Below are 23,627 nucleotides of genomic sequence, written 5' to 3'. Positions count from 1 at the left end.
AAATTTTGAGTCCTGACCTGCATTAGAATATACTTATAATTCAGTGTATCCCATATTTCAGTAAACATTCTGATAATAAATACCAGAGAGCCTGAAGCAGCAGTTATCTGCCCTCATCTGTCCACATTGCAACCGAACTACATATCCTGCCTTCCATGGGAAAACCCCACAGAGCGGGACCTTCCTACAGACACATCAAACAGCCAATCAGCGCCCGAGAACCCAGCGCACGTCCAATGGCTGTCAACGACTGCAATGACATCAGGCAGTCATGTTAGTGAGGTGATCTCCTGTAAATAATACATCTGTTAGCTGTAGCGGTGCACTGGGCTATTATTCCACTTATTCCCCGCGGAGAGCAGCTTTATCTAGATGCTGTTAGCACACTGTGGAGGGGGGCAGTCCGCTGGCAGCCTGCCCGCTGTCGACCACCTCGCCGGGCTCACCTTAGCCTGATAGTTAGCTGGTTAGGGCGCTAGCATTAGCTAGCCACTGAGCTAATCAGAGGTTAACTGGCTCTACGGGAGGAACAAGCTCGTCTCCGGAGGCCTGTATCTGACCGGATGGGTATTTGAAATGACTTTCAGCTGCAGCCTCTAACCGCAGGGAGGTGTATCTCAGGTAAGAGGGACGTTAGCATTGGGGTTTATTATTGTGTGTTAATGTCACGGTGCGTGAGCTACTTCCCTCTCTCGAAGGGCCTCTGACTGATAGCTCCTGCCTGGTGATGACACACCGCTGCTCTGGTTGTCAGGGGAAAGGTGCATTAAAACGAGGCATGTGTCGCTGTCAGTGATGCTGACGGAGGGATACGTGAAACTGTTTGCACGTCTGTGTGTTCATCGCCTCAACCACGGAGCTAAGTCCATGTTAAATCAGGTTAGCGTTAGCCCGGTTCAGGTGGAAATCACTTTCAATGTCCTGCTTGTGTGTTCGTCGTTAGCCTCTAGTGTTGTAGTGATGTTAGCGCTGATGAAACGTCCCTAAAACAACCAGGTTAACATCTGTCGTCATGTTTGGAACAAATGACGGACTGTGACAGTTCTTGACTGTGTCAGGTGGTTGATCATCATATCTGAGGTGTCATCAGGGGAAATCCATTCGTTTCCTACTAGTGCGAGTGTGTGAGTGTGTGAGTGTGTGAGTGTGAGTGTGTGTGTGTGTGTGTGTGTGTGTGTGTGTGTGTGTGTGCGTGCGTGTGTGTGTCAGAGATACAATGCTATCTGCTCGTCCTCAATGTCTAAATACAAAATAAGTAGAGATAGTAATCCTATACAAGTACTATAGACAATCATACTGCACAAGGATGACTGGACATCGCTATTACATTTCACTCATAGACTGAATACACAAGTAACCATAACAAGCAAACTGTACTAGAGATTAAAGGGTAGAAATCACCCAGTACAGTATGTATAAGGATTTATCTGAAGTGGCCCCATTTCCATTATTTCATATTCCTGACCGTTATCATATTGTATCATCGTCCTATACCTTTTGTTCAGTCAAAGTTAATAGTTCCTCATTTCAGCTTGTCTTGCCTTGTCAGAAATCTGTCTGATTTTAAACAATAGAAATATTCTTACTTGTTTTCAGTCTGTGCTCATGAATGAGTTATGCAGTTGTACAAATATATACTACACAATGATAACTGATTGAAGAAACACAGCGGAAAGTCGGTGTGGAACGGTCGTTACTTACATGGATTTTTTCTGGGTAATATGGCTTCCTCCCACAGTCCAAAGACATATGGGTTAATTGGAGACTCAACATTTTCTGTACGTGTGAATGGTTGTTTGTCTATGTATGTTGGTCCTGTGATACACTAGCGACCACTCCTGGGTGTACCTCGCCTCTAAAGTCAGCTGGCATTGGCTCCAGCTAACCCTGCGACCCTCAAAGGATGAGCGTTATAGATTTAGTTATAGTTCCAGCTAACTAATCTTGCTGTTATTACTTGATTACATTTCTGTATTGAGCTCCTAGCTTAAAGTTATTTTAGAGATGGTTATGTGTGTTAATCTTTATTACAGATCGCAGGTCAAGCTTGCCTTGATGTTGGACCTCCTGCCCAGCATGCAGCCATGAGCTCTGTCCTGTGGAGCCAGGAGAAGCCCAGCGGGGGCTTCAGGGAGGACTGGCGCTTCTACATGGTCGTGAAGGAGTGCACGGTGGAGAAACCTCCACAGAAGACCCTGCGAATCCCCCGCGGCAGTCTTGGCCAAGCATGCCAGGAGCGCAACAGCCTGGGCCGAACTCTGCCCCAATGCAAAGGCAAGAAAAGCATCCGCATTCTGGATCAGACCAATGTGGTGCTGAGCCTGGACGAGCGGGATGTGCAGGAGCTTGACGAGAAGCTGGCTGAGCTGCTCTTCCCCATTACCAACTGTGAGGAGAGATACGCTCTGCTCTGCAACAACTCTCGGCTGGTGCGCTGCTGTGATATTGACTGTGGTTCCAAAGTGCGCGTCCAGCTGCGCTCAGGGGATGAACCTCTGCCTGGTGTGGTCCGCTTCAAGGGCTCGCTGCTCCCTGACAGAGCCCTCTCTGGAATCTGGTTTGGAGTCGAGCTACTGGTGAGAACTTCTGTTTTGTTTGACTTTGTAGTAGATGCTCATCTTGTGTTTCCTGTGTTCATTGTTCATGAGGATTTCCCTATAATGTAAATATTTACTCAAAGACAAGACAAATTACTTCTGTAAAGACTAGTGTAAAAAATATGGCGGCCTTAAAGGTATTTAAAGTATTTATATGTAAAGGGCCTTTTCAAGGGTAAAAAATACTATAATTCATACAATGTAGATGATTAGACACACTAGTGAAAACATCACCAGGATTATTTTATATTCAGCCAATAGATAGCTTTCACCTAAAACTTACACACTAAACCTTCAACTTCTAGTAAGTTAAAACAACAGGCGCAGTAGTGAAACCCAAGGTAATATGAATGGCTTGAGTCAGAGATATGCAAAACTGAATGTCAGTAACAAGCCACTAGTCACAATTTAAACAAACCCTCAGTCTGAAATGAAACAAACAGCTTGTGTTTTTAAAGCCTTCTGAAAAAGGGGATTTTGCGTTACCCAAATAAAGACAAGGACAAAGTATTTCCAGATTTATTATTCCAGATTCTTTCTGTTGAGGTCCAATGCAAATGTGAATATTCACACTTGTTGCTTTCACAGTGAGAATCTCTCTCACTGTCACAGTTTGCATCATATACATTTTTGAATTATCAAATGTTATTTCTGTGAATAATATGGAAACAAGGCTGCAGTGTTTTACTGACAAAAGTGCAAAAAGATGATAACATTTTCATTTTTGTTTGAACTATTTCTTTAACCTCAACATTTGATTATTTAATGTCATGCCATTCATTCTGTTCCCTATGTACAGCAAGTCACAAAATACAAAGGGTTGCTTATTGCAGCACAATGTTGTTTTTCTTCTTCTGAGTCTGGCTGTATTCTTCTTGAGTGGGCTGATGGAGCTCAGGCATTCAAAGTGGAGCTTAGTATGAAGACCTCAGAGTTTGCACATAAGCATTCCACCAAATTCTGATTACATGCACCCTTTCTAAATAGAGATCACTTTGTTCTTTTGTGAATAAACGCCAGCAGTTATATGGATATGGGACTTTTTAATATCTTAATGGCTCATCAGTGAAAAGGAGCATAATAGGTTACAGTAATGGTCTCGTACCATTCTAGACTTTTTTAATGTTTTTATCATCACAGTAAGTCTAGTTGTATTCCGGCTGCAGTAATCGACCACATGCTCTCAAAGCTCCATGATGTCGAACTCCCTTCACACTGAAATGCTGAGCAAGCAGCCTTGCTACCTGCCCTCCTTTTTATGACAATAGGTTGAACATCTTTTGCTCCTGCTCTGCTTCACTCTCCTCACTTATTTCTCCCAGGAGGAGGGCCGGGGCCAAGGTTTCACGGAGGGCTCCTACCAGGGCCGCCAACTCTTCCGCTGTGAGGATGAATGCGGCGTGTTTGTGGCCCTGGACAAGCTTGAACTCTGGGAGGATGATGATGATGATGATGGCACAGGCGAGCTAGAGGTGGACCATGTCAATCTAGTGGAAGAGGACCAGGACTTCCCTCCACTGGAGATCAACTCCAGGGTCCTGGTGCAGACCAGGGACGGACCTGAGAGAGGCACAATCATTTTTTGTGACCTGCTGCCAGGAAATGAGAGCCTGGGCTTCTATGTAGGAGTTGACATGGTAAGTGAGACTCTGTCCACATCCAGTAGGTCATTTTATTGTACCAAAAATATATGTCTTGAAAGATGCAATAACAGGTTGTAAAAGTGCCTGTATCATTTATACCAGCAATGGGAATTGATTAGGCTATTGACAAAAATATATTTAATATCTAGAATTTGTCCTGCTTTTCTGTTCATAAAATAATCAATCAATCAATCAAATTTTATTTGTATAGCCCATATTCACAAATTACAATTCATCTCATAGGGCTTTAACAGGGTGTGACATCCTCTGTCCTTAACCCTCAGCAAGAGTAAGGAAAAACTACAAAAAACCCTTTTAACAGGGTAAAAATATGTAGAAACCTCAGAGAGAGCCACATGTGAGGGATCCCTCTCCCAGGACGGACAGAAGTGCAATAGATGCAATGTTTAATCATTTTAAACATTACAGTGATCTTTAACTTCTGCTCAGACAAAACAATTTGTTAGATCTATATGGGATCTGGGTTATTCATGATGGTTATCTTTCATAATGATCTAACATAGTACAGACTAAACATGTAGTTGGTCAAATAATTGATATATAATTGAATGATTGATCAACACTTTAGTTGGACTCCAAATCATGTGTGCTGACATCATGACTTGTTCCATAACAGAAACCGTTTTGCACTTAATGAAGGCTGCAGCTAAGAAGTCAATACCACTGTCATCTGTATGAACCTTCTAGCAGCAGCTGGCTAACTCAGCAGAGAGACTGTAATATGGGGAAACAGCTTCCTTAAGGGAACATCTGGAGCTCACTAATTAACATGTTTCATATTGTTTGCCTGGGCTGCACAAAGATCTGGAATGCAAACTTAACAGTTTTGATTTAATGCCGTGGTTATGTGGTGCACTGATTTTTGATTGGGATTAACTTCTTGGACTGTTTGCCTGGCAACTGATACTGATCAAGAAAGAGCTTAGTCAGGGATTTGTTGAATTGATTTAACAAACTAAATACAACTGGTTAATAAGTAAACAAATATTTGATTCCCCCAATTGATCCTTCTCCAGTTCATTGTTGGTCTATTATAATTGTTAAATATTCCTTTGCACATGAGTCTGAAATGTTTGTCATATGCAGGGTCATGATGCACGACAAAAAATTGTTGTTGTTGTAGTATTCTATACCATATGAGCGTCATTACTGTAGCGGGCTGACATTGCAAATAAAGTGTTCAATCCCAAAGTCATAAAAGAAATGAAAAAAATTGGGGAAACTTGCACCAATATTTTAAAATCTACAGAACATGCTACCATCCCTTCTTTATTGTTTATTTCCATCACTTTAACTATTACATAAAATTAACTAAATACTGATTAATGATGACGTGAGAGGACATCACTAACATTCTTTTCATATTCTCCCTTCTCTGATGTTGTTAAAACATTATTTATCATATCATCGTGTCAGAGGAGAGTTGCCACATGCTCAATGTCAACTTTAACAATATGAGACAAATTACTGGAGTTTGCATGTTTTTGTATTCGTTCGCAGCAGCATGTCTTGTTGCCTGGGATCACTGTAGCTGGTATCTATGACTACTGTTGTCAGGCGTGAGTGGTATTGTAGTCATAGAGAGATCGAAACGCATAACTGAGGCATTTGACTGCTGATCGTTAGTAGCAGCACCAACAGCAGCAGCAGCAGCAGCAGCAGCAGCAGCAGCAGCGGCGGTAGCATCAGCAGCCCACTTAGTGCATCTGAGCCACCCACACAAAGGCTAGGCAGTCACGCGGGGAGTGAGGTAAAGACTTAGTGCTGTATGACCCAACAGCGTGGCAAGAGGCCAGCAGGCAGCTGAGGAGAGCCCACTGCTCTGCCTCACTCTGCGTCCAGCCTCGCCCTGCCTTCTTTAGCAGGTGGCACTAGCCTCACGCTTTTCTTGGACTATCCCGCTGGAGCAGAGTCCTGGACTCCCAACTAAAGAGGAATAGCGTGGTTGTGCTCGCGGAGAAAAGACATTGTGCTTTTGGGTGGTAGGACTTGAGGTGGATGATCTGTTGTTTGTGTGAAGAAGATGAGATGGGCTCATGGATCATCACGATACAGAGGATCAAGCTTAAGCATTATTTTTAGGTGGAGCGTAAAGACAACAGACTCGATAAGACACCAGGAAGATACAAGGGGAAGAAGCACGTGCTGCACCAGGTTGTTTTAAAGAGATGAAGAGTGTCTGAGAGCATCTTGAGGTTCTCATGTCTCCAACTCTTACAGGACAATCCTATCGGGGACTGGGATGGTGTGATTGACGGGAAGCTGCTGTGTAATTTTGCCAGTTTGGAACACACTCGACTTGTCCCCATCTGTGACGTGATGCCAGGTGAGTCACCTAGTAATTGTCCCTGCTTTTGTGCCATGTGCGTGTGTCATCAAAAAAATATTCAGCCATCCAGCTCTCGGACCAACACTGAGCTCCCTCGGAGCGTTCTGAGTTTGTGTTTTGCTCGCAGTGGGAACAGAGAGCCTTTTGTGTTGATGGCTCACTTGTTTTTGAAAGTCAAGTGAGATACTAAGGCTCTTTGTTCTCCACATTCAGGAATTGTTTGTGTGCTGGTGCCGCCTCTCCAACTTTTGTTAATTTAAAAAATTTGACATCACTCTGTGAGACCTAAAGAAACTAAAATAGTCTTCGGACCATTTTTTTGGTGATGTAAACCAAAACATTTATTTTGCAAAAGAATATTGTTAAAAAAATTGTTTGTCCTGCAGCATTGACAAATTAGCTATAAAATACATAAATATTGTGCGTGGTAGTTAAAAGTTAGGCATAGTTGTGTTAAAGTTTATTGTTTTCCATCTAATGTGTGTGTATTTCTGGGCCCTACAGAATATTCCATGCAGGACCAAAGGCTGCAAAAGCACAGTTTTGCCCCCAGAGGCAACAACAGTGAGAAGTTGTCCTCTGGCCAAAGCAAACCAAAGAGCAAAGGTACTGCACTGCACAGTTTGGTGTAATAACTCTTCAAGGAGCTTTCTAACAAGATGTCTGTTTGTGATTCTGCATTGTGTATAAAAATGCTTCAAACAATTTCCATGTAGAGGAAATACAAAAATCTGTAGTGTTATGTGTATTATCATGAGAATAAAGTTGTAATATTATGAGTGAAAAAAGTCATAATTTATGAGAGTAAAGTTGTAATTTTAGACTTGGTATCATGTTAGAGTGGGAATATTAGAAGATCAGCTTGTTGCCTTAGTTAAATTGTTATACTTTAATTTAGGTTTTACAAATGACAAAATACTTCTAGTTGGCTTAGTCAACATACGTAATGTTCTGCTACTTATGATCATTATCATAAGAAGCAGGATTTTGAAAAGATTTCGCAAGAGACTGTCTATTCTGAAGAAAGGACCAAACCGACTTGGAGGAAATTGCCTCTTTTGTGGTGGAGGAAATGTTTGGTAGTGGTCGACTGTGAGGCTTGCATTGCTACATCTTTGTGTTCTTCAGAGGTTTTTTGTAGTTTCTCTAGAAACAATGAGATTGGTTCAACACTTTGGACACAGAAAGATCTCTTTGCTGCTTTCTTTAGTTTATTCTTCTCAAGTTACGAGAAATTATGATCCTTAAATTATGACTCAAGTCTCAAAATATGACTTTTTCCTTGTTGATTTTCGTAATAATATGACTTTATTCTCATTAAATTAAAACTGAATTCTTCTTTTCTCACGGCTCCTTTTCTGGAGCAGATTAAATTCTTTTTTTCTCTAGGTTTCTACCCTTTTTGAATCTCCTGTTGTTCTGCTGTGGAAACTGTCACAATAACATACTCCCACACACGTGCACACACTGGCAGCCGCATACATGTTTTCCTTATCTTTATCTGTTGTATTTGTACTTGTGTGATTTACAGGATTAGGTCATCAATGTGGCAGTAGGAGCAAGTCTGAATTTTACTATACTTTAAATGGCAGCTCTGTTGACCCCCCAGCCCAGTCCAAATCCAAAAGCACATGGTACATTGATGAAGGTAAAAGTTGGGTACTCGTGGGTGTCAAAACATCTTACCAGCAAGCTACTGTTCACAACAAGCTACCTACTCCTTGATTTTGCTCAGGCTCACGTTTATAATGCTGGATAGTTTTAAAATGCCATCACACATAAACTCCAGCACTGTTGGTTTCTCCGACTAGAAGTCTCCTCCAAAAGAATAGCAGGACAGAGTGTTGATAGTTTTAGTGATTGGTACAGTTGTAGGGAACCTGTCTCCCACCTTCCAAAAATATTTTTTATATGATCTTCAGTGTTTTTTAATTATTATTATGTGAGTTTAGGCTTCTCATGATTATTGAATATAAAGTAAAGAATGAAGATCTTCCTATTATAATAACATAAACTTTAAAGAACTGAAAGCTTATCAAATTATCAGAGTTTCTGTGTCTATGTGTTGTTGTTTTTCTTTCTCAATGACATGGATGTTATTACTCTCTTTTAAAACTAAAAACAAGACCAACAGGGAGCTTTAGCTGACAGTTTACAAACACTTTGCTCTGGCAAATACTATAGATACGTCTCAGATTGTAGTTTTTGAGATAATTTGCTATTTAAAGTAGTTCTGGTACTCTAATATTCCTCCATATGTGTTGTACTTTACTTACCTGTTAAATCTAATTCATTATAGTCTTCACAAAGTGTTGAACCCATTAAAACCTGCTGAAATTTGATATAACCTTAATTAAAACTAATGCTTGTTTTAGATTTAGTTTTGACATGCTGAAACAGTGGGAGTCAGATGTCTTCAATATGCAGGCTGATAGAAGAAATACCACCAACACAACTTATCTGATCCATGAACAAAAATAGTTTTCAGTAGGACACAGAAGAGGTACATTTCAGACGAATCACAGAAAAACACCGGGAATATTCATCTTTTTTATTTATTGTAAATTTATATTTAGCACAACCAGGCATCTTGCTCTTCTACTGTCTCACACCGTGCACCAAGTAGGAGATTTGTTTGGTTTGGCTGTTTGCCTCTCAAGGTGTGTAAAAAGCAAAACAACAACAGACAAATAGATAGACTTTGAGACATCTCTGCGTATTGATCAACGTCTCAGAGTCAGTGTGGTATGACACATCAAACTGTATTTTATCTGGAAGAAAAATGAAATGATCCAGAAACCATTGTAACTTAATTGTACGCTCATACTTACTTACATAAAAAAGTCATACCAATTCAGGTGGGAGAATGGGAGTTCCCTACAAAATGTAATAACTTGGGAAAAACTCCCAAATTGTTCAATCTGACAGCATAAGGTTTAAGTAACAACAAGAAGTTGCAAGCTTTAAGTCAATGTTTGCCCCAAACATGGTTTCAGGGGGTAAAAGAGGAAAAAGGAAAACAGGAGTCAGTAGTTTGTTGTAGTAGCTTGCTATAAAACCCTCCACTAGTCTCGTCCTTCATCACCTTTTTCGTGTCACATCCACCTGCATGGATTAATTGGTGTTGCATAAGGCTTTCAATGATGCTCAGGGCTGCAAATTACTCCTTAACTGGCTGTTGTCTTGTTCTGGCTGCAGATGTAGTTAAACAATGTAATGTTTTAAAATAACACTGTTTGCAAGCCAAAGCATTAGTTAAAGCCTTTATATCTGGGGTTGGGACTGACGGATTCAGTCTACACATTGTGTTTTTGTATTTCCATTGGTGTAGGGGGGGCACAAGTGTTGTTTCCATTTTCATGTCAACTCCAATATGTGTCATTTGTGAAGTCTTTGAACTATGTAAAAAAGGACTAATGTATTAAGCATTTTGTGTTTTACATGTGTGAAGCTCTGGATGTTCAACTCTCGTTGTGGATAAATGTGCTAATAGTCACGGAGGCACAAATGTGATTACTTTGCAAAAAACTCTCAAAACATCCAGAAAATATAGAAAGAAAGAAGTTTGAGAAAGCATGATTTGATTATAATTGTTGTGTGACCTTATGCCAGAGCAAAACACAATACTTGAGTGCCTGCAATATTATATCAGCTCTAATGCATGTCATTTAATATACTAGATTTACAGAAATGAACCGAGGTGCATGCCCTACTGCTCACTCATCCAGTGAATGTGTCATCACCTTCATATTCCTTTGTCTTTATGGTTATGATGCTGTTTTGTTGTCAAGAAAGTAATCCACGCTTTAGCTTGTATGTATTGACCAAACTGATGTAGTTTGCAAACATGAATTGTTAAATGATGATGCTTCTGTGATTATGGTTTGATCTGTCGTTTAAGAAATCAACATGTTCCACTAAGTCTTTTGATACTGTACATCAATTTAAAGAACTTCTCTTCTTTCCCTCGGAGTGTCAGCTGAAAGTTATAGAGGCATATTTCAGAGCTTTATACGATTGAATATTGAGTCTGCACAGCAGACATCACATGTCCACTCAGGGTATTTTAACACTTCAGGAGCTTGAGTCCAGGTGAAAACTTGCTCTTTCACAAATGATCAGTACTTCTATTCATCATTCCAAGCTATGGATCAGCTGTAGTGGATCAGTGTATAGTACTGTTCAGTGATTCAGCATTATTCACTCTACAGTATACCAGTACACCCCTTCACAGATACCCTGATTCCTTATATAACATTCTGCCTCAACAGCAGCAGCATGATTTAGAGTTTATCTGTTCATTCTGCAACAAACTCTGATCCAGAAGAGGTCAGTTAAACAGGAATCGCTTGAAAGACTGACATCTCTAAGCAGTCTAAATAACATGATGTGTTCTGTACTCTACTGTAGATATTAAGTTTGTTTTGTGGTTTCTTTCCTGCAGTTGGTGAGGACCCCGCCAAATCCCTTACTGACACGCCCCCCGACTTCAACCAATCCTCCCCGCCCTCCAGGGCCCAGCCCTCTGCCTCTTTGTCCAGTGACAACAAGTTCCACTCTCTGCCCTTTAGCCTGAACCGGAAGACCGGGCCCATCGACAGCATGAGCCATGGGCCTCTATCCCTTTCTGTTCAGTCGGTGATGGGAGAGCAGCCTGAGGCGCCGTCGCCCGCTGCTCCTCCCTCACCTCGACCGCCGACGCCTCCCCGAGGTCAGCCAGGCCTGGAGGTGGGCTCTCTGGTAGAGGTGAAGGAGAACCCCCCTCTGTGCGGTGTCATTCGCTGGGTGGGTCTGCCTCCTGGCCTGCCGGAGCCTCTCGCCGGGCTGGAGCTGGTGAGACAACTCAGCAATGTTAGGTGTTAGATTTCGTTTTCAGCATCACTGCTTGGGAAAAACATTCACCTTTCGGTGAATGTTTTTATGTCTAGAACACTGGTGAAATGAGTGATATAGACATACTTCAGGAGACATATACCTGACTGTTTGTTGGTATAGTGCCTTCATGAATTCTCTACTGCTGACTAATCTTGTAGTGACAAAATGACTCAGCAAAGTAAGAAGAAGCATCTTTCATGAGCACATTTTCTTTCAAACTGAATGCTGATGTTATTAGACGTTCTTTGTAAAGTGCAATATCTAAAATATTTGTCACTAAAAGCCAATTAAGGTTGAGATATATATATATATATATATATATATTCAGTTCCAAAATACCTGTAACCCGATCAGTGCAGCCTCAGGCAGAATAAATGAAGGCGTGTGCTGTAATATTGTATACACAGGCAGCAGCTGATCTGAACTCGACCTTCACTTTCAGGAAGAAGAGTGTCCTGGTTGCACTGACGGCACCTTCAAAGGCACACGGTACTTCACCTGCCCACCCAAAAAAGCCCTGTTTGTGAAGCTCAAGTGCTGCCGGCCCGACTCCCGCTTCCCATCCCTGCACCACTCGTCCAACCCAATAGAGAGGTGCAACTCCATCGGTGAGTCAGGACCAGGATCACAGTTTATTAAAGACACAAACTCAATGCCTTATGTTTTCACTTGTTCCATGTTTGTGTACGCAGCATTTGGGGGTTACCTGAGTGAGGTTGTACATGAGAACACGCCCCCCCGCACAGAGCACGATGGGTTGGATGTCATGGTGGGAAAAAAGAAAGGCATCCAGGGCCACTACAACTCTTGCTACCTGGATTCAACTCTCTTCTGGTCAGTGCTCTTTAGGTCTAACAGTAAATACTGTATCAGCTACAAGCGTTTGCCATTTTATATTAACGTCTTCAGTCATATTGATTGACTATGTGGTGCTTCCTCTGGCCGCAGTTGCAGTGTTTGCCCGGAGGCAGGGGCTTATTAGTAAACTGTTTTAACTCTGAGAGGAGCTGTGAGCTGGCTCCATGACAGTGGTACATCTGTTGTTTCTGCCTAAAGGCCATTGAACAAAGCAGTCAACAGAAATCACTCAAATGACCGGGGACCACTTTAAATGTGATCTGACTGATTTGACTTGAGTTTTGAATTCTAAGTGTTTCATTAGTCTAAGTGTTTCCCATAGAAAGACTAAGTAGGGTCGATAAGACTTTGACAGAAAACTATATTAATTGTTCAAAACCTCCTTCCATCCTATGTCCTGATAACCTTAACTACATAAAGTCGTCTTAAACATAAATAAACAAAGTGTATGGCCCTCACAGGACTGTAGTAAACGCGACAAAGTATTTAATTCGGACCAAATTACATTATTGGCTGGCGTAGCTGTAGCAGCTCTAGCAGTCATTGGGCACTGAATGTTTCTTATCCAGATGGTTTATTGTGAACCTTTGACAACACAGTTTACAAGTTTACGTAACTCATATTTTTTGAAAATATCTGTTGTTTTTCATTTCTGATGATTTGCCAAGTAATACTGTTTAACCATAACTTATTTTGATTAGATTAGATAAAGAATCCATTCATTTTAATGCCTCTGTTGTATATTCTGTTCTGCAGCCTTTTTTCATTCAGTTCTGTACTGGACACGGTTCTGCTGAGGCCACGATCAAAGACTGACGTAGAATATTACAGAGAGACTCAAGAGCTGTTACGCACAGAGATAGTCAACCCCCTGCGCATGTAAGTCACAGTGGTGTATTGTACATGCAGGTGTCACAGGTTGTGGAACAAACTGTACTAGTACAATCCAGCTAGCTCGTAACTTGCCCGGGCCTTTGTCCTCCAGACACGGGTATGTTTGTGCCACGAAAGTGATGAAGCTACGGAGGATACTGGAGAAGGTTGAAGCTGCCTCTGGGTTTACCTCTGAAGAAAAAGGTAGAAGAATGACAAAGATGATCATCCAGTAATGTCTCATCGATGTTGATGGTTATTCTGAAGTTACTTCCAAGTGATTAGATTCTAATTTAAGCACATTTTGTGCTGCAGATCCTGAGGAGTTCCTCAATATCCTATTCCACCACATACTGAGGGTGGATCCGTTGCTCAAGCTAAGGTAAGGTCCTATCTTAGAAGCCTCTTTGGCACAATACAAGTGTACTGTTGAATTCTATTAAAGTTTATTAACTACTGTCTTGTAATGCTTTAGTTTCCCGAGCTAAATAATTTCCTGAAAAAGTTTATGATACAGTTATTTATTTTCAGGCTGTAACATCTATATTTACACAGTCACACACTGTTTCACATCTGCTGCAGTACTGACACTATAGATTAAATGACAGTGCAGGGAGAAGTGGTGTAGTAGTTATTTTTGTCATATTTTAAGATCTGAATCAATGGTCTTGTTTGAGGCTCTGTACGTCAAATGATTCGAATTTATGTCTCAAACAGGGAAAGGTCTTCATCATAATAATAATAATAATAGTAATAATAATAATAATACAAATTATAGTAATAAAATATAATTACTTATAATAAAGTCATTGATATTGTGTTATTTTTGTCCTGTGAGAACTGAAGCTGTGAATCATACTCTCCAGGTCGGCAGGACAGAAAGTCCAGGACTGTTACTTTTACCAGATCTTCATGGACAAGAAGGACAAGGTGGGAGTTCCCACCATCCAGCAGCTCCTCGAGTGGTCCTTCATCAACAGTGACCTGAAGTTTGCAGAGGTGAACTTAATTTTATGTTACGTATACAAGTGTCAGCATGAGTAAAGTAGAACATTTGGTATAATACGCTGCTGTGGTTTTATTTGTCAGACTAAGATAATAGATGTATTCTGGTTTGGTGCCCTCGTCTCCAGCTCATAGGTTCCCACAGCGTCGCATATATCCTATTTTCTTGTGATTTCCTATGAAGGCTGTAGGTACAGGCTGCCTTGGAATTTATGATAATTATTACCATTCAAAATAAATCCAAAAAGCGTCTGAGGATAACATTTTTCGATAATATGAACTGAGTGTGTAATTTATGGTTAATTTATGAATGGCTGTGGTTAGAATGGAATACATAAAATATACACATTTTAATTCATTTGAAGATTCATATTTACTTAAATATTATTTACAAAATAATATTGTGTGTATACCTTTAGCATCTCCAGCGTGTGATATTATGGTGGATTGTCTCCACCTTGTGTTCATTATTTGTTATTGAAAGATGAGTAGTAGAGTACGTATGTAGTTTTTCTTAGGGTACATTGGTGTGTAAATTTATATTTAATTTTAAGGTAATTAAACAACGAGTGAATTTCTTGGTGGTTTAAATGCTGGTCATGAGAACCAAAGTCTATGAGCTGTGATCCTTGTATATCCTCATTTACCGTCATGGCATACAAAATATGAAAAGCAGTTTTCATAATATTAAATTCAGCTCTTTGTGCTTTACATAATAAGATTTTTTTTTTTTTTAAAGATATTAAATAATAACAAAATAAAATAAAATTTAAAGGGTTAAACCAAGATTAAGATGAGGATCCATTTCAGGGAATGATTCTTTGATGTTATTTATGAATTTTTACGGTCACCTAAAGGAAAATTTTGATCTGCGATTTTTGAGAATAAAGTCATAATTTTTGATGTGCGTCATTTAAGATGGGGGATATCCGATGGTAGGGAATATGGAGCTATTTATTGAGCTATACTTTAGTACAAGTTTCACAATTATTGAAATATTTCGTCACATCAGCACCACGTCAATTAGCGGGGCAAGAAAATGAGTCTATTCTGAAGAAAGAGCTGCACGGACTTGGAGCAAGTTGTCTCTTTTCTGGTGATGGAAGTCTGTGGTAGTGGTTGACTGAGGTTATTGTTGGTTACATCTGTGTGGTGTTTAAAGGTAGTTTGTTTTCTCAAGAAAACTTTTTTTAATCTTTATTTGAAATATTAGGACCTTTCTTCTCATAAATAATGACTTTAATCTGATAACATCCTTTGTTCTCATAATATTACGACTCTGTTCTCAAGAATGACTTTATTCTCATAATATTAAGATGCTATTATGACATTATATATCAAAATCTCAAGAATGTCTGTTGTAGTTAACTTAACTTAATAAGACATCATTTTGTGATGTGATGGATATAAAGTTTCACAGCTGCTTGGCTTCAGGTTGTTCAGTCTTTGTGCGGCTGATCTTTGATGAAATGTCCTCGGCTGCTTTGTTGATGACTTAATTCGTTTTTCTCTTTCTCTGTCCCTCACATCCTCACAGGCTCCCTCCTGCCTTATCATCCAGATGCCGCGGTTTGGCAAGGAATTCAAAATGTTCAACAAGATTTTCCCCTCACTAGAGTTAGACATCACAGACCTCCTTGAAGACAGTGAGTTGTGGCCAATATATATTTTCTTGTATGTGAGAGTGTGGTGTGTACTTTGCCGATCAATGGTGATTCAGAGCTGTATGGCATTCGGTAATGAAATCTCACTGAGTTGTCACTGCAGCTCAGTTGAGATGAAGGAACCTTTTTAAGAAGAATCTTGCTCTACAAACCTGCTCTTAACTGAAGAACTACACTTGTCAGCAATGATAAAGGTATGTGTCTTTATTATCCAGCTCCGAGGGAATGTCGAATCTGCGGAGGCCTGGCTTTGTACGAGTGTCGAGACTGTTACGAGGACGGGGATATCACCGCTGGCAAGATCAAGCAGTTCTGTGAAAAGTGCAATACACAGGTAAACAACAGAGGGCATTGTGGCAACACCAGTTCAACAAAAATAAGTTGGAAAGTCTGTGTCAGGATGGTCCACTTGGGGGCGCCAAATCCACAGGAATCGCACTTTGTCAATGCAGAAGTTTTGAAGCAGATCAGTGGCTTCAGCAGTAGATTGTTGTTACTGCTTCAGCAGTAACAACATAGTTTGTTAATTTCTTTACTAGCAAATAGTCCGATTTACAGAAATTATATTTCATTTAAATTTGTTTTTTGCTTATCTGGTAGTATGAATCCTCAAATGTACTTTAAAGCTTACATTTTCTGTCATTCTCTCTTATATTAAAAATGTTTAACACATCTCGAACCCATTATTAGGCCACAGTTCTGAGTGTGTAAGAGTGTGTGTGTGATGGTGTGTCTGCTTTCACTGATTTAGGTTCACCTCCACCCGAGGAGAAAAACCCATCGGCACGGCAAACTGTCCGTCCCCAAGGAGCTGCAAGACGGTACGGGGCGGCAGGGCAGTTTCCCCCGTCAGAGGATGGAGCTGTTCGCCGTGCTGTGCATCGAAACCAGTCACTACGTGGCCTTCGTCAAGTACGGCAGCGCAGATTCAGCCTGGCTCTTCTTTGACAGCATGGCGGACCGTGATGGTGGGTGTCGCTGCCTCTAGATGCTCTGTTTGCTATTACATCAAACACAAACTGCTATACTGCAATTGGCTCCAATCTAATTTGATTACAAATTAATTTTCTTATTAATGTTTACGTTTGATAAATACTATAAGTGAAAATTTATAAACAATAATACTGTATAATACTGTAAATTCCAAAAAGAAAATCGAACCCATACAGATTGGTAGTAGTTGGAAACAGAAAGTAAGCTTTGTTTGGGATATTTGCTGAATATAATTTTTAGTTTCTTATATAATATTTTATATTTTTTGTCAATGAATAATTGATCAGTTGAGTAATGTTTCAGCTGCAGTGGCTACTTAATTTTAATAATGCAAAAACGTTTTAAGTTCAACTGGTGGGAAAAAAATCCTTTAAATTATTTGAAAATCAACTAGTGGTTTATATCTGACATCTTCTAGGACAGTTTTCAAAAAAATAAGAATTAATTGTGACTATATTTCCCCCCAGACTTGGCTGCTACAAATGCTTTATTATTGTTCCTAACCCCTACACCCGTGTCTCTGCAGGAGGGCAGAATGGCTTCAACATCCCCCAGGTGTCTCCCTGTCCAGAGGTGGAGGCCTACCTGAAGATGACCCCAGAGGAGCTGCACGCTCTGGACCCCAAGAGCATTCAGGGCCAGGCCCGACGCCTGCTGTGCGACGCCTACATGTGCATGTACCAGAGCCCGACCATGAGCCTGTACAAGTAGAACCCTCTCCCCCAAGAACCCCAACCCCTCCATTCCTGGCCCTCAGCCACACCAACTCCCCTTCCCCCTAGGGCAGGAGATTCCCAGAAAGACCAAAAAATACAAAAATAAACTGAAAGAAGAAAGGCTGCCTGCCAGCAGGGGTGCTGTCTGGAGTTAACCCTCTACACCCCACCTTTCCTCAATGCCTGCCCATCTCCGAAAGTTGTGGAGATGCAAGAAAGAGCGGGAGAAGCCTATTTGCACTGTGCATTAGTTCAAATGTCGTGTTCTTCATGTAGTCCTATGTAGCTTCCCTGTGTCTCACAGCTGAGCGTTGGCGGCGGATGATGAAGCAGGCTTTATGAAGATTCCCTCCCTTTTCTGGGAGGGAGGAGGGGGGGGGGGGCATGTTTGTGACGTTGTGGCCGACAAAACATGCAACAAAAACAAGACAAGAGACCTCATTTACCTTGAGAAAATAGGAGTCCTGCTTTTCTTAATCACTGTAAGAGACGGGAGACGCCAGGTTCAGGAAGCAGATCAGCGCACAAACCCTCGTCCAGCTTGTGTGTTCTGTCAGAAACACTTGTGTAAACTCTCTCAGTAGCATAGATTTCTCCAGGTAGTTAAACATCAGTGTAGAATCTACTGTGCAGTTGCATTAAGACCATTCTGCTCTTCGTGAAACAGTTTACATATTTCTCCATCACACTGTGTAAATGTCTTTACTGTACATGTTTTGCAGAAACAGATGTAGCCATTGTAAAAGTCTCACGTCATTACTGCATATATATTATAGACGTACTCAACCAATGCTGCACTTTTGTTCTATCCCCAAGTGGACTTATAGGAAGCATTTAGGTTTTTGCTCTTTAGTTTTTTTGCTCTGCCACTGGAAGTGGCAGCGAGTGCAAATTTGTTGTTGGGGAGACATCAGAGATTTGTGTTACAGAATACAAATGCGCTTCTCCTCTGTAGCTGTAAAGAATGGGCTGCATTGCTAATGCAGAGTAGATGCCAGATAAATGCATGAAGGGAGACTTGTACAATGGCTCCTGTTGTAATGCTCGGCTGGTGGAGCACTCCATGCGTTCGTAGGGTCAATGAGGTGAAATACTGGAAGTAAGAGTGTGTGTGTGTGTGTGTGTGTGTGCTTGTGTGTGTGTGTGTGTGTGTGTGTGTCGCGAAGAATTTCACATGCAGTGTTTTTAGTCTCGTTGTGTTGAAGACTAAATCTAAATTATATTTTATGTTCGTGAAGCCTTTTCTCTGCCCGGTCATGGCGGCTCTGACTTCCTGCGGGTGAAGTGGAGCAAGTGTCGACTCGCTGCCTTTTCATGAAGATGGGACATGTTTCCAGCCATGCGCCAGATAACTAATGAACTGTGTTCAGATATTATTATTTATTATATTCTAATCATATTACAGAACTCATGTTGTCCCTTTTTAAGAAACGACACAGGGGTTAAAGACACTGTAAGGTTTGGGTACTCCTTGTCCACTGTATATTGAAGGGAGTTTTTGTAGTTTACGCTGTCTCAAAGCAACTACTGAATGTTAATAGTGAAACGTTGGAACAGTGTGGCGTTGACAGAGGATGGCAAATGAAGTGGCACGAGGCTGGTAACCTTGGGTCTCCATGTCTATGTATTTAAAGAATTAAGAATTAAAAGCTTGATCCATTGTATCCCAGTTTTGCAGAATATACGTAAACCAACTATACCCTGAGATATGAAATAGTTTTTTTTTTATATATAAATCCCACAACATTGGATCAAACCGATCGACCCATCGCAGATATTGGCATCAGCATTTCGTGCATTTGCTCAAAGTCACAACTAAATCATGGACTCAGTTGTGAGCGTAAGGAAATGATGTAAAGGGTTTTATAAGTTGGGTTCCAGCTGACAACTTCCATGTAGTTGTGAGTGTCCACTGTCCCAGGGATTCAGACAGAGGACCTTGTTTTGTGCACGGCTGAAGCTCGTCGCTGACTGGAGCCTTGTTTTCTGTGAGAGACGTCTCGGAGCAGATTTCAGTTTTTCTGTTGCATCTGTAAAGTATAGACATACAGTATGTAACGGGTGGGAAATTAATGTCTGTGATGTTCCTGTAAATGTTAACAAAATAAAGCCCATTTTGAAGGGTAAGCTGAATGTTGTGTGTATTTCTCTTTCACTTACACAATACAGCCACACTGATGACACTGAGAAGCCACCATCCAGAGAGGGGAGTAAATATTACTATACATGATCTGTGAGTGGTGGCTTGAACTGTCGTACGCAGTAGGTAATTTGTGTTGCTATTAAAACAAACATTGAAATGTTTGTTTTGAGTGAATGTAAAATAGAAACTGCCTTTACTAGTATATATAATATCCTCAGGCTCATAAAGAAAGATTTTACTTCCTAAAAGTAGCAAGAGGTATTCATTAATTACCTCCATTTAGGAGGTTATGTATTTGTCAGTGTTTGTTTGATAATAACACAAAACAACTGTGCAGATTTCTATAAAACCAAGTAGAACAGGATGAATGTCAGGAAAGTGAACATTACACTCTGGTCAGGGGTGGATTCAGGACATTTTCTTAACATTTTCTTAACATTTTCATTGATTTCTCTGAAAATAAGTCATGGACCTTGATAAAAAACTCAAGGGACTGATATTCTATATATGAGTGTGTATAATTTGGTGCTGATCCACATGAAAATCCAGATCTAGTGAATTTACCCGTAGTTTCAAAAAGTTCCTGATGAGATTTGTACTGCATGCTGCAGTAAGTTTTACCCAAAACGTATTTTTATGTGGATTCTGTTATTGATGCTGTTAAAAAGTGAGTTGTTGTGTTTGAGAAAAGATGGAACTACTTAAAACCCACACCAACAAGAAACAAACACACAAAAAAAAAAAAGTGATCTACTACTGAGTGTTTCTGTAAAACGACCGAAACTTACTGTCATCAGTGTCAGGAGATGTCATTTAGTGTCATTGTTATTGTGATTATTACTATCACATAGCAATGTTTTGGCTCTAGCACTAAATCCTTGTTGCTGTCGGTGTATTTTTCAAAGTGTGTGTGTGTGTGTGCGTGTGTTATCCACTTCTCGACAGATCTGGTTGTGCACTGATAGGATTACAATGATCAAGCCCAATTTAAGCCTCTGAAACAGTGCTCATCCTCTGACTTGTAAATATATAACATCAATATGATCACAGCTTATGTTTACAGTGGGATGAGAAAGATTAATCCCACTGTTTTGACCACTTGTTCGTCCCCAGTCTCCTATCTGCCCTATATGTTCAGATTAAGTCTACATGCACTGACCCAATTCCTTGTCAACCTCCGACTAACCGATACCTCTGGATAAATCATCCCTCATGCCCCCCCCCCCCCCCCCCCCCCCCCAACCACCACCACACATAGAGGAACCCTATCCTACGTCTTACCCCCTTTTTAGTTTTTAGTCAAACTTGAAACCAGCTTAGCAAGCTGACTTTAGAAGTGCCAGATAAGTATTTGTCAACAGAACAGCTGGCACACAATGCCCTCTTGTAGCTTTATGCCACAGCATATGCCAGCCACTCGTAGTGCGTGGTAATTTAGCTGGGGCTGGTTCTACGGGAACAGATGGGCTCAAGTATTGTTATTCTCTCTCCAGCTCCGGGCCCCTGGGGGGAATCACTAAATAAAATCAAAGCAGATGGACCTCTCTGGGCTAGGCTGTGTTTATGATAAACAGCCAGCGCAACCATTGTCCGTCTAACACCTTAACCCCACCCTCCAACACAAACTAACTGGTAACAGGATTACAGTAGTTTAACCACGCCGGCTCTGCCCCTGCAACTCTATTTCACCAAAACAGCAGCCTAAACCCAAACAAACAGACACAGGAAGTGCATCATGGCTTTACCCTCCTCTGTGGGTAGTTACAATAGTTTCCACGCACCACAACAAGTCCTTTTTTTACCCCCGCTGACCTCAAAATGTTAAATTCTCTCAAAACAGAAACTCTTATTTACGTGCAGATTTAGAACATCTGACGTCTCTGTTCTTTCTCACTCACAGAGTTCCTTGTTGTCCTTTTTTTATAACCTTGCCAGGATTTTTCATCGCTGGAGTTCTCACATCTGTGTCGTGCACACAGGCCTTGGTGGCAGTGTGGTCACAGTAAACACCCTCCCATCAGGTAACATGGTGTCCCCTCCTCCGGCGTTGTTATACAGAACATGGGAATGCAGGTCGGTTCCCACTTACCATTGAACTCCACATCTCCTTTCATTCCCATGGGAAAATACAGCAATAAACAAAGGAATCCTATTATTGCAGTCGGAAGGTAAATATTTAAGGCCATTCAGAAAACAGGAAAGCAGTGATTTCCGGCACTAAAGATGAAAAAGAGTTTGAGCTTGAATGGTTTTAAGCCAATCAGTCCTAACCCAATATACCACTTAGGTGATGTTTTAACTCCATCATGATAACTGGTTTTATTTAGTGTCTTCAAAGGTCACTTTCTGATGATGTCAAAGTAGCGTAATCAAGCTAAATATTTATAGCCACAAGTATCACCTATGCACTTACTCAATCACTTTAAACCATATTAAAGTCTTTGCATTTTCTCTAGGCGTCAGCAGATTTGTTTTGTTTAACTCCACACTCATTTAGCCGCTCTATCTTTGTAAGTTCATCAGGAGACGACCTCTGACGTCTCTCTCTTGTCTTTGTTGTCTCTTGGTCTTTGCAAAATTCTACAGGTTGACTATCTACATGTTTTATCAGCTCTAAAACAGCTTTTACAGAAATACCATTGTATTTAAATAAAAGTCAATATTCATCTTGTCCTCAACTAGAGCCGAAATCAGATCCATTCATCATCATTCGTCAAGTTCCATTCATCAAAATTTTATGTGGCAGGAAAGTTTAAGCTTTAAATTCTGAACTGCGTCAAAACGGAGCTCCTCACAATAAACGAAAACCCTATCCCACAATCATTATTAATATTGTAGTTATTATTAATCATGATATATGATGATGATGTTAGAGAATATAGAGATTCAAGGAATTCATGTCTTTTAGAATCACAAGCAAGGACAGAGAATATTTAGTAAGTCAATTCCAATTTTTGTAACTTCTTGTGGCAGTAAAGCTCCTGTTCTTTGAACCGTGGCCAGCTCTGCATTCTGTATTGTTTTGATGCTGCCGAAGTGAACAGTGATCTTAACATTTGCACTCATCTAAGTAACACCCAAGTCCCTCTCCACATCTTCAGAAAGGACCCTGACTGCTTGGATGAAGAATTAATTGCCTCTAAAGCAACTGCGACCAGATGTTGTTGCTCCTAAGAGCCAGGTGTGGATAAATTGCATATGCAGAATGTGTGTAAAATATTTAAAGTCGTATCTTTCACTTAAGGTGTGAAGTGCTTTTATTGCCCATCACTGCTTTGAGTATGGTGAGAGGAAAGGCCGGCGGCCCCCCTGGGCCTGCCATGCTGCAGCTCAGCACCTGTGGTGTTAAGACTGCACATGATAAGGCTGAGGGTAGGGTGGCGGCGCGGTGGGTCTGCGTGGTGCACGGGTGGGTGTGTCGGTGGAGGGTGTTCATCCACCTGGTCGTCTCCTAATTCCCTCCTGTCTGCCACCTTTAACACTGCATTATTTACAGGTGCTGTCTGGATGGAGACACAAGCTGCTCTCTGTTTTAAATATGAATGTGTGTGTGTATGTGTGTGTGTGTGTGTGTGTGTGTGTGTGTGTGTGTGTGTGTGTGTGTCTGTGTGTGTGTGTGTGTGTGTGTGTGTGTGTGTGTGTGTGTGTGTGTGTGTATGTGTGTGTGTGTGTGAGAGAGAGACTGCTTAAAGAGAGGAACAGAGTCATGACATGTCTATATTCATACCACATATCCACATAGAAATGTTCTGTTTCCAAAACATGAATTGGACACTCCTGATTTTACAGCAGCAGCTACAGAGAAGCTGCTTATTGAAATGTATGATGCTCTGTTTGTTGTCCTTTTACGATTGTGCTCTAGGTGACACCAACTATAATGATGAAAAAGGGTCTTCATCTGGGTTGAATA

The 23,627-nt window shown here is 40.9% G+C and overlaps 1 protein-coding gene across 4 annotated transcripts; it reads left to right on the top strand.

Moving 5' to 3' along the window:
* The first annotated feature begins 287 nt into the window (after positions 1 to 287).
* cylda (cylindromatosis (turban tumor syndrome), a) lies at positions 288 to 19,707 on the top strand. 4 transcript variants are annotated; one of them, XM_062388996.1, is made up of 17 exons: positions 288 to 621; positions 2,034 to 2,576; positions 3,920 to 4,234; positions 6,482 to 6,587; positions 7,095 to 7,196; positions 8,122 to 8,238; positions 11,035 to 11,423; positions 11,908 to 12,073; positions 12,158 to 12,299; positions 13,080 to 13,202; positions 13,309 to 13,400; positions 13,512 to 13,578; positions 14,063 to 14,195; positions 15,739 to 15,847; positions 16,081 to 16,199; positions 16,617 to 16,833; positions 17,385 to 19,707. In XM_062388996.1, exons 2-17 carry the CDS (start codon positions 2,085 to 2,087, stop codon positions 17,567 to 17,569), a joined length of 2,874 nt encoding a protein of 957 aa, XP_062244980.1. In that variant the 5' UTR covers positions 288 to 621; positions 2,034 to 2,084; the 3' UTR covers positions 17,570 to 19,707. The 4 variants fall into 4 exon arrangements, with proteins under 4 accessions (XP_062244980.1, XP_062244982.1, XP_062244979.1 ...); XM_062388998.1 differs by lacking the exon at positions 8,122 to 8,238; XM_062388995.1 differs by having other exon boundaries at positions 11,908 to 12,299.
* Positions 19,708 to 23,627: the final 3,920 nt, after the last annotated feature.

This window comes from Platichthys flesus, chromosome 1 (assembly GCF_949316205.1).
Source record: "Platichthys flesus chromosome 1, fPlaFle2.1, whole genome shotgun sequence".
Taxonomy (NCBI): domain Eukaryota; kingdom Metazoa; phylum Chordata; class Actinopteri; order Pleuronectiformes; family Pleuronectidae; genus Platichthys; species Platichthys flesus.
This window is presented reverse-complemented; position numbering and strand designations above follow the sequence as displayed.